This window comes from Cololabis saira, chromosome 5 (assembly GCF_033807715.1).
Source record: "Cololabis saira isolate AMF1-May2022 chromosome 5, fColSai1.1, whole genome shotgun sequence".
In the NCBI taxonomy this organism is placed as follows: domain Eukaryota; kingdom Metazoa; phylum Chordata; class Actinopteri; order Beloniformes; family Belonidae; genus Cololabis; species Cololabis saira.
The window spans coordinates 23,191,590-23,205,147 of NC_084591.1; the positions used below are offsets into that span (position 1 = coordinate 23,191,590).

At 43.2% G+C, this 13,558-nt stretch overlaps 1 protein-coding gene across 2 annotated transcripts in view; it reads left to right on the forward strand.

Moving 5' to 3' along the window:
* Window positions 1-13,558, forward strand: part of spire2 (spire-type actin nucleation factor 2) — a 57,830-nt gene that overhangs the window by 14,301 nt on the left and 29,971 nt on the right. For both annotated transcript variants that reach the window (XM_061721272.1, XM_061721271.1), the window contains exons 2-6: window positions 5,003-5,037; window positions 5,309-5,698; window positions 7,386-7,466; window positions 7,585-7,749; window positions 10,389-10,475. In XM_061721272.1, the coding sequence (XP_061577256.1) occupies window positions 5,003-5,037; window positions 5,309-5,698; window positions 7,386-7,466; window positions 7,585-7,749; window positions 10,389-10,475 (758 nt within the window). The remainder of the gene's footprint in view (window positions 1-5,002; window positions 5,038-5,308; window positions 5,699-7,385; window positions 7,467-7,584; window positions 7,750-10,388; window positions 10,476-13,558) is intronic.

The window sequence follows — 13,558 nt, forward strand, 5'->3', positions numbered from 1 at the left end:
GCAACTGACGGGCCACATGCCCTACAGTGGACACACACCATGGCCTGTCCCTCGTATCTTAACCACGGGAACTGTGCCAGCCATTGTCGTTGAAAGCTGTACTTTTGTTTCTTCTCCCCACTAGGGTTGCCACCTTTCAGAAATAGAAATAAGGAACGTCCCGATTTCAGCGATTTTTGCGAGCGCTAAAAAAAAGGGACATCCCCAAAACTTCTAAAATGCATAGAAATGTATATATTTTATATGAAAAAACTAAATGCTGTAATAGCATTGAACCTTCATGACTGTACAGACAGTCTGAACCTGAGCATGGTCATCGTAAATTAAACAAAGTCTGCCTGCATTGGGCAGTTAAACAGAACCGCACCTAAATTAAATGACAAAACGACAAAAGACAAGCAGCTCCTTGTCTTTCATAACTGTGGTATGGAACTCCGAACAGGTCTGCTCAAAGTTCAGTGATGAGGAGATCCCTTCATGAGCTCCACTGAACTATTTGTTATAATTTTGATTATTTAATTCTTTATTGATTTCATAAAATATTCACATTTTTTGAGATTTTTTATTTGGGGTTTTCATTAGCTGTGGACCATAATCATCAACATTATAACAAATAAAGGCTTGAAATATCTCACTTTGCTTGTAGTGGGAAATAATATATTTGTTTCACCTTTAGTTGAATATACTGACACGAAATAAGTTTAGCAATATATTCTAATTTTCCGACCTTCACCTGTATATTATGACCAATAAATAAGAGCATAATATATGTCCCATATCATACCATATCAAGCTCAGGGGTTGTTTCATGTATGAGGAACTGTGCAACAGATGCCTGGCTCCTCTGGGATGTTATATTATGTTTGTGGAGGTTCCTGCAGCATGCTGTCTGACATACCTCCGGGAGACCTCTGCTTCCTCTTTTAGGACGAGATGGGGTGTCTGGAGCCTCTGGAGACATCTTGACTTGACTTTTTTTTTGTTTAAAGTCACGTGTGTCGGTGCAGTTAACAGCAGTGAGAGGTAAAGGCTGATTTATGGTTCCGCGTCAGACCAACGCAGAGCCTATGCCGTACGTTGCGCGTCGCCGCGTACCCTACGGCGTAGGCTCTGCGTCGATTTAACGCGGAACCATAATGTCGGCTTAACTAGGCAACAGAGCGCAAAGGGGTTCCGTATTGGTTCAATACGGAACGCAACTTTTAATTCCCAATTACCAAACAATTCCGTATTTCAAGGGACGGGTGGCAAGCCTGCTCCCCACTCTCCCCCGCCTCTTTCACCAACCTGTCACTCTCTTCATCAGAAGAAGAAGAATCCATGATTCTTGTTGCTCCCTCTGCTAACCCTTCTCCTCCTCCTCCACCACCACCAACCGTTTGTTGCCTCCATGGTTGCCTCTGGCACATTTTTCTTCTTAAAATAATGGACTACAGACCGCTTCATACTGCATCTGCTTTGTTTACCTTTTTGAGCGCGCTGCGTGTACGCGCGCGTGCACTGCTGTGCACGTAACGCGCGCAGACCGTACCAGGTGCAGTCAGACAGAGAGAGAGGAGAAATAGGACTCGCAGGAATGAGCCAGAAAGTAAAATTGTATTATCAACCACTCCATTAATGCACTAACACAGCCGAGTGAAAAAATAAAAAATAAAATGTTTTTTTTTTCCACTAGTCCTCTTGCAAGTAGCACCGGAGCGACCTCATTAAATTTTAACTCGCATCTTAATAAATTAGGTCGCATATGCGACCTAATAGGTCGCACTAGGTCAGCCCTGGTCGGATGGTACCACAGACTAAAGTGGCAGTGTGTGTTCATGAGGAGGTCAGTGTTTAGCTATGAGTTGGGTATCACTGACCCAGCCATATTGGTATAATAGACACCTTGATGGATATATATGGATAGCCATGTTTCATTTCAAAAGCTAGAGTTTTCGGCAGTGCACCAAAGAAGGAGTGATCAGCTTCTACCTTGCACTAATTGTTTTGTGTTTGTTTCCATAATCTCTTGAAAGAAATGTGTAACAAACATTTTCCAGGTTTGGCCGGATTGCTTTTACAAACCTTTTCAACAGAGACATTGGTGTGTAATCTGTGTTGCTGCAGTTCCTCTGGTTGATGACTAACGTGATGATGAGATTTTTGGCTTGTTGAAAAGTAACTTATTTGTCAAAACTTTGTTTATTGCACCTTGGCACAGAGCTCTGTTTTTCTAACAGCAACAGGAGTCGTGCACATTCTTGACACCGGTTTTGATGAAATCGAAAGTGGGTGAATTAAAGTGGGTTATTTCTCTTATGAAGACAGCTCAGTGGTGACTTACTGTCACACCTCAGCAGCCTAATATCCACATGCATGTGGCATCATGGTTTATATGGTTTACAAAAGCTGTATTTGTAGACTGTTCAGTGCTCTCAATTCTCTTTTATGTTTAAAAGAGAATTGTGTGACAGATTTACGGGGATTTCGCATTTTCTTCATCCTGTGTGGAGGGCATTGTAATGGGCTTTCTTTTGTTGTTCATGATAACAGCGTCTGTGTTCACGGAGGCGAACATACTGTAGAGAGGCTCTGTCGGTTTAAGGTTCATGTCCTCTTGCCATCTAGTTGAAAGTGGAGGATGCTGCTCCCCCGCTACCACATCCATTCACCACCCATTTATTAAACTATTTAAGTCGTACAGTGTGAACCTGAAACAAGAAGTTAACATGAAAAAGTGAGAAAAGATCAAAAAGATTGCAGTTATTCTTCACCATAAGACATTTAATCTTATCATCATGTCAAGCATTAAATGTCTGTGCTTTTTGGACTTGTTATAAGGTAACTGGTTACCACGTGAGTCTAATTTTGAGCTCAAAACGATCCTTGATGAGAAAATGTGATATTACAGCTTCTAGGCAGTTTGATTTTTTTGCCATGTATTTTTTGCTCCTGTACTCTCATCTATCTCCTCCCTGCTTGTCTTTATCTTTGCACTCTGCTTCTCTTGTTCGGCCACTCTCATGTTTCTCCGCAGTGAGAGTTGCTGAATGAGGGGTTTCAGGCCACACAGGCGTCATTACTGACATCCGAGCCGGGAGAAAAGGCTTGCTTCATTGTCTCACGGAGGCACAGTAACCAGCCTGCAACACATACCGTCAAGTTCAGATTGTTATTTCGGAAACCTAACAAAACTGATTCAAACAAAGGCTCTGATTAAAGTCATTAGCAACCTATACAATAAGATATGTAAAATTAAATGCAATTGGGTTTTAATTAAAGGTTCTTCTAATAACTTATAACATTTTCAAAGTTGCAAACAGAATTTCCCTTTTAGTGGTCACTAATATATATATATATATATATATATATATATATATATATATATAGATATATATTTGTATACTGTATATACACATTCTTTACATTGGATACCCTTTCTGGAACAATTTTTCCGGGCTTGGAACCTCTTAGCAGCTGACAAGGTCAATGTGAGGTCCAGCACTTTACTTTAGGCAGAATGTCCCACACTAAAACAATCACAAATGATAGTTGAAAGACACCCAGAGCCCCTGTCCTTTACTAGTTTTATGAGCAATTTCCCACATCTGTCAAAGTAGCCAAATAAGATTGAGGGAAAACGTGTATCATCCCAAAGATATGCTATAATATATCAGAAGACTGATGTTATCATTTTCCAGGCTGAATCAAAACACCACCATGGTGGCAGGAAGAGCAGCACCTTGCATATATTGGACTAATGATGCCTTGCAACCAGACATCCAAACATGATTCCCATCCATGTATTCCTATTCAGTGTCTTGAGGATGCTGGAGTCTATCCCAGCTCTGTCTGGATGAGAGGCTGGGGTACCTATCGGACAGCTCACCAGCCAGGGACACATAGACAAACACACGCTCACAGGCAATTTAGGATCACCAATGAACCTGGCAAACTTGCTGGGAGTCGAACCAGGAACCTTCTTGCTGTGAAGCCACAGTGTTAACCACCAAGTCACCATGCTGCTGCTTTTATACACATTTGACAGTTTTTTTTCCAACTGATGAGGAAGATTTTTTTCTGTTCATCCGTTCCATCCATCCATCCATCCATCCATCCATCCATCCATCCATCCATCCATCCATCCATCCATCCATCCATCCATCCATCCATCCATCCATGAATTTCTCTGTGAGACAGGGCTGTCACAGCCTGAATAACCTCAGCCTAGATGTACATCCCCAGTGGGCTCCTCTCACACCTGCCATGGCTTCAGCTGAGATCCTTCGTTCTTTAGAAAGGATTCACACTCATAATGAAATATTCCTGAGTTAACTGTTGGGAGGTGATACTGTAAATATAATGAAGAATCAAGGGGTTCACTTGTCAATAAGGTTTGTATTGTTGTGTCATTTTTCTCTTTGTGGCCCTGCGACGGACTGTGGGCCGGTCCAGGGTGTACCTTCCCTTTTGTCCAGTGACAGCTGGGACAAGCTCCTTCACCCTGTGACTCTGAGTCGGATCGAGACAAGTGTGTGAAATGAGTGTCATAATGAGTGTAATATGAGGTGTGATGAGCGACGACAAAGCTGCTATGAGCTGTACAGATAGTGTAATGACTTGAGCCCCTTGCAACTTTGGCAGTATCTTTAGGGGGTCTCCTGAATATGGTAATGTGGTAATTGAGACATGACAAGGCATTACTGAAGCTTTTCTTTACATTTATACCAGAATGCAAAAGTTTATAACGTTATGACAGCAGTGATAATTTCTGTCTTCCATTGTTGGTGCAGTTAATTGAAGATTACAATGTTTTAAATGTTACTGACATTAAATATGTTTACTGCCTGGCTTTATATTCAACAAGTGTCACACACTTTTTTTTAGTTTTCAGTAGGGAATGTTTATGGAATGTATTCTTATTTTATTAATCATTAGATGTTTTTACTCTTCAGTTTGAAGGGAGAATCTGACACCAGAATATTGTCTCAGATCCTGTTGTGTTTTTGTTTTATCTCTTCAGATGACACTCCTCTTCCACCAACTGCAGAGCATCAGGTGAGGCACGAGTTATTTTGGCATAAAACTGACTGATGCCATCGTTAGACTTTTAAGATCAGGTTTTCATGACTCTTTATAACATGATGTTAATATAAAAAATTAAAAAACCCGGGAAAACTATTCAACATACCACAAAAATGCTTTCAAATGCTGCAGATTTGGAGAATTGTACTAATATTAAGTGTTCCCTTGACGATTATTGTTGTATTGTTGAAGGGAACCGAGTTCACATTTATTTCCACTTTCTTTTTCTTATTCCTCCATGCAGCTGGTTCAGTCGCTCGGCGTGGCCATCTACCGAGCTCTGGACTGGGGGCTGGACGACAGCGAGGAGAGGGAGCTCAGTCCACAGCTGGAGCGGCTCATCGAGCGAATGGTCGGTGGAGAGCAGAGCAGAGAGGGCAACGGCCCCGCCAGGAATGGTACCACAGATGAGGGGTACAGTGGGCAGGAAGAGGAGGATGAGGAGGAGGAGGATGACTGCCAGGAGGTAGTGATAAGACCGGTGTTCACGTTCCGCCAGGTAATGGTACTGTGTGCATCTCGCCTGGCCAACCCAAGCCTGGCTCCAGAGCACTACCAGGCCGTCTGTCGGGCTCTGTTTGTAGAGACTCTGGAGCTGCAGACCTTCCTCATCAAGATAAAAGATGCAAAGCAGGTATGTTCAGTTGCCATGGCAACGTGTCTGAAATATATTTTCCATTTTGGTTTGTTAAGCACAGGCGATGTCAAATAGAGAAGGCAAAATTAATGGCGGAGGTGACAGGAGAAACAAACTTTTCACCCCAGAAAAATAAATATCAAAGACAAATGTACACTTTTGACAAAATTGTAACACCAAAATTAACCTACTTTAAAGATTGAATCAGTTACAAGTAATTAGTTGTTTTGTTTTTTTAGTCTTGAGGTGTTAAAATTAGTTTGGTATTAAATTGTTTTATATACAGAGAATGGCTTGTTTTGAACTCTTTTGCATAACAAAGATAAATACATAAATAATATGTGACAAAAAAAAAGGTTGTTTCACCTTCACACATGATGGAAAAGACCTGAAAGACACCAGAGACAGTCCAGGAAATAATACGGGGACATAAAACACAAAACTCAGGGATTCGTTTACGAACATTTTTCCTTTGCTGACTGCATGAACCTGAAAGTGTGTTATGATTGGCTTATCAAACTATGTTAACATAGATCCATTCCTACATCACAACCTCTACGGATTTGGCATTGTAATATGCAAGACTGGCTTTTAATTTTAATATTTACCTCATACAACAGTCTCCGCTCTTATTTCCAGTGGGGTTTCCCTTGTTGTTTGTTGTGCTGTCTACATATTTAGACTGCTTTTAACTCTACTCTATGAATATTCCTGTTTCACTCCCAAGGAAATACTAATAAAGGAGTAGATATTACGTCTAACTTCTTTCAAGTGCTCAACCTCATATCTCACTTCTGTTGTCACTTCAGGGTTTACACTTGTTGAAGCAGCACTTGTGCAGCACTGTTATGTACATGTACACATTAGATGGTAAACACTTTAGCAGAGGAACCTCTCAAACATTCGAATATGTCATGTAAGGAGACAGTCTTCAGCAAAATTGGAAATTTTTGCACCTGATTTGACAAAATGACGTGAAATGCTTAATTTGTTGTAGATACAATTAGACAGGCTTTTATAGCAGTGGACACACTTGTGGCCTTTCCAGCAAGAATTTAATGCTAATCACTGCATATAAATAACATTTTAAGCCCTAATTTAGCTACAGTATTTTTCTTTTAGTTTGTGCATCTGCACGCTGTCATGGTCCATTGTCCTCAGGCTCTGTCCCTAAAAGAAACAAAGGAAATGTCAACAGAGGGTTCTGTCTCTGTAGAGAAATATATCACTAAAGATTCTATATGGTCATAAAACATTATTTATAAAGAGGATTTCTGTCTAAGAAAAATCAGGAAAACACGATGAAAGCTTTTGTAGTGGAACAGTTTTGTTTTATTCCAGCAAATTTTTATTGTTGGTCTAAAATGTTTGGTAATGTTCCAGGAAAATTCATAATGATCAAATAAAAAATAAGGCCGATATTTCAATACTACTCAAAGTCTGTAAAATGGTCTTTCAACATGTAGTTGCTGAACACATCTGAAGGTCCTTAGAAAAGCTAACAGCAGATATGTTTGGAGTCTGTAAAGCATTTGAATTGTAAATTGAGCTGCAGATTCTGCAGCCATAAATTCTCACTTTTGTCAAGATGGCACTTTGAAATAATCGTCAAGCCCACGAAAACCCTGTGAAACATACAACTTGCAATTAGTAGAAATACGTGTCTTGTTTTCTTGTCGCACAGATGCTGAAGAAGATTTCAAGTGAGGAAACTCTTGAGGACAGATCAACAGCCGAGCTGGATGCTCTGAAACACAGAGACTGGGTGAGACAACACAACAGAGGTCACTTTGTGACAGAGAGGACAATGTAATCCTGTATTTGGGTAAGGCAGAATCCCCACACGGACAAATGCAGATGTATTGCTGTTGTTTCCATCCAAGGCCCGTCTGTGGGTGCAGCTGATGAAGGAGCTCAGGCAGGGAGTGAAGCTGAAAAAGGTGCAGGAGCAGCCTTTCAACACGCTGCCCACCGAGTTCAGTCTCACACCGTTCGAGATGCTGATGCAGGACATCCGAGCTCGCAAATTCCAGCTCCGAAAAGTCATGGTGAGAGTCCAGAAATGACTTAAATAAAGATATGAAAGCAAGTGGAATGTCAACACCAGCCATGTGAAATGAGGTGAAGTAATCAATTAATACCGCAAGCATTGGTGCTTTTTCCTCATGGGGATCTTCCACACCGGGGACTCTGCCTACTTGCCCTGTGGGGTCGTTGCTGTGGGGGTCCCCCTGTTCGGGGTGACGGGGGAGTTCTGCACTGCAGCCTTGGCTGTGGTGTGGACGCCGGCCGGCCGGCCCTGATCTGGGCGGTTACCCCGTGGTGATGCCCTCATTGGTCACTGGTGGGGGGGCTCCTGGTGTGGATAGATCCCCAAGATATCGGTCCTCACCTCAGCGTCAGGCCAGGTATTTATTTAGGTATTTATTATGATTATGTTTTAATGTCTATGTGTGGTATATGTGTGCTTTGTGGGTAGTAAGGAGCCGATATACTTGCTGTTTGAGTCTGCGTTCGCGTCCGTTCGCGTTCACAACCAGCTGCAGCCTCGCTCGTGTAGTACGCGAGGAGAGCGCATCCTACCGGCGGTAACCGGTTGGGGGCAGTATGCAGAGTCAGAGTTAGAAAAGTAATAAAATATTTGGTAGTAGTATAATAATCAGCTGTTGGAATAAAGATAAATAAACAAGACAGCAACACGGGATAAAGGGGAGATCACTGCATTGCTTTGCTTGTGATCTCGGTAAAGAAAACGTGCGATCGGAGATGGTTTGTCAGGCCGTTCAACCCGAGCCGTCGGGAGACGAGAGCTCGTTCGTCTCGCCGATGCCGCAACTGATGATGAGAAACAGCGGCGATATTTCTGCATTTCCTCCGTTTCGTTTGACGACTTGTTACATGGGATTGTCCCGCTGATTCAGCTCAAAACCAGAGACGGCGAGTCCGAGACCGCAGCAGAGAGCTGGCTGTCATCCTGCGCTACCTGACGGGGACGAGCTTGGAGCGTGCATGCGCAAGTCGTCAGGATATTAATTTACCGAAATATCTGGAGTAAAGTCGATGTTTTTACCGATGACTGAAGAACCTCTGAATCCAGCTCACACGTTTGATCGGTGGACAAAACAGCCCACCAGCATCATCACCGCTGCATCTTCCCACAAGCACAGACATAACGAGCACGACTCTATCTGCACCAGGACTGTGTTGATCTGCCGCCGCTGTTTTGACCCGCATGTTTGTCACTGTGTGGTGGCGATGTCACATCATACATGTGAGGATAACAGCTGCTCAGCCTCTCTTTAAAACAGTCCGCAAGTTTCCGACCTCCGCATCAAGTCACTTCTGGTCAGCTGGTGCTCTGACCGGGACCAGCGCGGGACCAGAGTGGGAACTGCAGGTCGCATACGCGTTCAGCGTCTTTTGGAGAACGTGCATGTTGACGCGTCAAATGAACGCAGGATACGCGTGGCGGCCATGATGTGTACGCGTACGCGTTCTGAACAGCAAGTATATTATATATAATATAATTTTCTATGTTAAATGTTGATTTTATTATGTAAAGCACTTTGCGTTACAATTGTATGAAAAGTGCTATATGAATAAAGCTTGATTTGATTTGATTTATGAGGAAGAAAATATGAAAGCATTTGAATAACTGAAGACAGAGAGCTAAACGCAGCTGAATTCTCTTTTGAGGAACAAATTATAAGAAATGGAAATGTTGAAGTAGAATGATCAAATGTCATGAGTTGATTTGGGTTATGAAAGAGTGCAGTAGTTCAAGGGCTACTGTTAGTAGTTCAGCCATAAAAACAGTTGTGAACTGTCAGTGGATCTTGATGCCGAAAGTATGCAGAAATGTAGATTCTGAAAACAGCTCCCTGAGGAGACATCCAAACAAACATATACTGAGGAAGTTTGGGCGCTGATGAGAACATCATCATTTGAGTTAAAGTGTCAGAATCATAATGATATTTATTGAGCCAGGACCACGGGTGAAATGACTCAGCCAAACTTCAGGCAAGAAGATCAGTGGCTGGGAGCAGTGACCTGGAAATTGAGGACGGCATAATTTGAACAGTGTGTGAAGTGGAAGTGACAAAATTAGAATAGAGACAGAATAAGAGAGAACAGACAGTTTATAGAAGATTAACTTAAACTTCATTTAAATTGTCAGTTGTCCTGTTAATGCACTTCAAATTCAGAAGCCTTTTTTTTCCTAACAGTTAACCGCAAAATATGGTTCCTGTGCAGCAAGATTTTGCCGTATGAAGAAAATATTGTGGACTGTAGCAGGCATACGAGTTGCAAAACCCCCCTAAAGGGAATCTCCAGAGCCAGATACATTATTCAGCCTCACAACCCAAATATTAATGAATACACTGATTGGGTAGTGCTATTTTTACTAGGTGTTTCTATATCAAATAAGGACATACACACACACATAGTATCGTCTTTAATGCGGTGTTTTCAGTGACAAGGGAAAAAAGGACTGTAAAGGAGTACTAATACTGTTTGTGGGTTTGTTAAACAGCCATATAAGTCTGCCATGTGAGTATTTGAAATGCTAATACACGCCAGTGTTACATTTATAAGTTATTACATTGTACAGAAGTGGGCCAAAAAAAACGCTGATTGATTTTTATGCGCTGTGCTATAGTTGGTGGTGTGTTTCTGCCATGTTCAGGTGGACGGGGACATTCCTACCAGAGTGAAGAGAAATGCCCATGAACTGATCCTGGATTTCATCAGATCAAGACCTCCACTCAAACCCGTGAGTAAGCACTATGTGAATTGACATAAAGGACTGTAGTCCCGAACACAGCAGCTCAAAGCCAGGGTGAGTGAGGAAACAAATAAGTAGAAGTTTTGATGTTAACTTTAGAGTATTTTAAGTATTTTAAGTATTTGTCCAAAATCCTTGTACACAATCTCCTTTGTTTTTGTAAGTTGTGTGTGTATATATATATATATATATATATATATATATATATATATATATATATATATATATATATATATATATATATGTGTGTGTATATATTCTTATGAAGCTTTTTTCATAAAGCTTCATGTTTACGTAATGTAAATTTTGTGTAAAATGTCTTATCAATTTAACATTTAGAGTCTCACCTAGCGTTTCCGTCAAACTTTGGAGAAAAAAACCTGTATTTTCATCACTATGTTATTAACTTATGGAAAAAAGGCTCCTACAAGATCAAAAAGAAAAAAACAAATGTCTTTACTGAAATGAGACAAAATTAATGATTTTTTTTTTTCCCCAAAAGATGTGGGAGGGAGTAGAGAGGAGAGGTAGTCCTATAGGTGGAGTCTTAATTCATTACTTCCTATTTCCACTTTATCCAGCACAAACCTTAAAGAAGATTAACTTAAACTTCATTTAAATTCTCAGTTGACCTGGTAATGCTGAAAACAATCGACGTGTCCCCTAGCCTAGATTCATTTTTTTTTTATTTGGCAATTCTCCGCAAGATGTGGTTCCTATGCTTCAAACTTTTGAAATGCTATTTCAAATTTCCACTGAACCTTGAACAACATTTGTTTGGACAGTCTGGCACTTAGCGAGGCCTCAGTGCAGCTTAAATGCTGGCTGGCTGATGAGCAGTGAAGAGGCCGGTGGAACGGATGTACTGGCCGTGGGATGAGGAGCCCTTGGATGCCCCGAAGTGGAAGGCTGCAAAGGATGCAATAGGGTCTGCATCAAGGATATGGTGAGAAAGAACCAGGGCCTATCTTCTGGCTCTCCCAGTCCACCAGGTTGTGGAGACCCCTCCCCTGACGACGGGAGGGGATAAGGCGCCGAATGGAAAAAGCAGGGCACATCAATAAAGCAAGGAGGCGATTGAACCACCAGCAAATGGGGACCAGTTTTCATGGACCAGTTTGATCCGGGAGACTTGGAAGGTCGGTTGTACTCGCATCGTGCTTGGAAGCTGCAGTCTCACCGCTGTGGGACTGATGATCCGTTGAATAGGGAAGGAACCAATACTTTTTTCTTTTTTTTAAGGAGTCCACCCACAGAGGCAGGTCCTTAGCATAGAGCCACGCCTGCTGGCCCACCTGGTCGTCAGGTGCTGGAGAACGGCGCTGGTTGACAGAGGCAGCATAATGACCCATGGAGCTCGGGAGGGCAGAACCCCAAAGAAAGACTGGCGGTAGCAGAACTCTTTCCAGGACTAGCTTGGCAGTCTCCTTAGCAGACGGTGGCTTAGGGATGGGCACGAAGTGAGACATATTACTGAAGCAGTCAAAAACAGTGAGGATGACCGTGTTGCCATCAGAAAGAGGGACACCTGTGATAAAGTCCAGCGAGATGTGGGACCAGGGTTGATGTGGTATCGGGAGAGACTGAAGGCACACTGTGGGAGCTCTTTTGTTGATTACATGTGGGACACGCCCTTATGAGTTGACTGGTGTCAGCTGCCAAGGTGGTCCACCTGAAGTGTTGGAGCAGAACATAGAGAGTACATTGGGAACCAGGGTGACGGGTAAGCTTGGAGGATTGGGCCCACTGCAAAATGTCAGATCTCTGTGCCTCAGGAACAGAAAGGCAGTTGGGGCACATGCGCTGGGACCTGGCTGCCTGTCAGTGGCAGGTCTCACCCTCTCTTCAATGTCCCAGGTCAGAGAGGCAATAACACAGGAAGGTGGAAAGATGGTAACAGGTCCTTCGGGTGAAATTGTGCCAGACAGGAAGTCAATGGTGCAATCATAAGGCAGATGAGGAGGCAGAGATGTGGCTTTGGCTTTACTGTGGACTCAACTGATGTCATGGTATTCAGAGGGCACCCTGAAGATGTCAGGTGGAGAGATGGAGGGACGTGAGTGGAGAGGAGAGGTGGCTTGCTTCAAACACCAGGGATGACAGGAAGGGCCCCACTCACGGACAGCCCCAGTCTCCCAGTTGATGTTGGGATTGTGCTAACGAAGCCATGGCTAACCCAGAATGAGAAGCTGATGAGGGCTTTTCAGGATGTGAAACTGGATTTCCTCATGATGGTTACCAGAAAGTAGCACGTGGACATGGACAGTCTGATGAGTGACAGTCACAAGAACATGTCCGTCGAGGGCCTGAGCAGGAATTGGATGAGGCAAAGGAACCTGCTTGAGCCCCAACCGCTGAACCAAGCCCTCATCCATGATACAGGCATCAACAGCAGAGTCTGAGTGTGGACAGGGACTGAGATCCACAAGGCAGGAGTAACCGAGCTTGAAGCTGAGGCCTCTGTGGTTGAGCAGAGGGCACAGCAGTTGGGCTCACCAGTATCTCCTCGACTACTGGTGAGCCCTTAGCTTCTACTGGACAGGTGAACTTGAAGTAACCGGCCTGGCCAGAGTACATGCATAGGTGTGATTGCCAACGTTGTCGTTCCTGTGGTGTAAGGGAAGCACAACCCAGCTGCATGGGTTCTAATTCCTCCAATAGCTAACATGAAGATGCTACGGGTTACTGACATGCCCTCTGGGCTGGATGGTTGGCTTGCGACGAGATGATCCCTGGCATTTCTCTCGTTGGCAAGCCTGAAAACGAAGATCAATCCAGACAGCCAGCCCAATCACTTTATCCAGAGTTGGAGGGATATCATGGGAAACCAGCTCATCCTTGATGAAATAAGCTAGTCCATGGAGTAAAGCCTCCACCAGGGCAGCAGGATCCAGCTGCAGCGGCTGGCTCTTGTAAGAAAGTCGAGTAGTCTGTGACAGTAAGTTCTCCCTGCTGGAGCCCCATTAATCCTTGAGTAGTTTCCGAGCTGGAGAAACCCAGGCCCAAAACTTTGCGTAGCTCCTGAGAAACAAAAATGGAAGGAGAAGCGGGATTCAGATTGTCCATCCCAT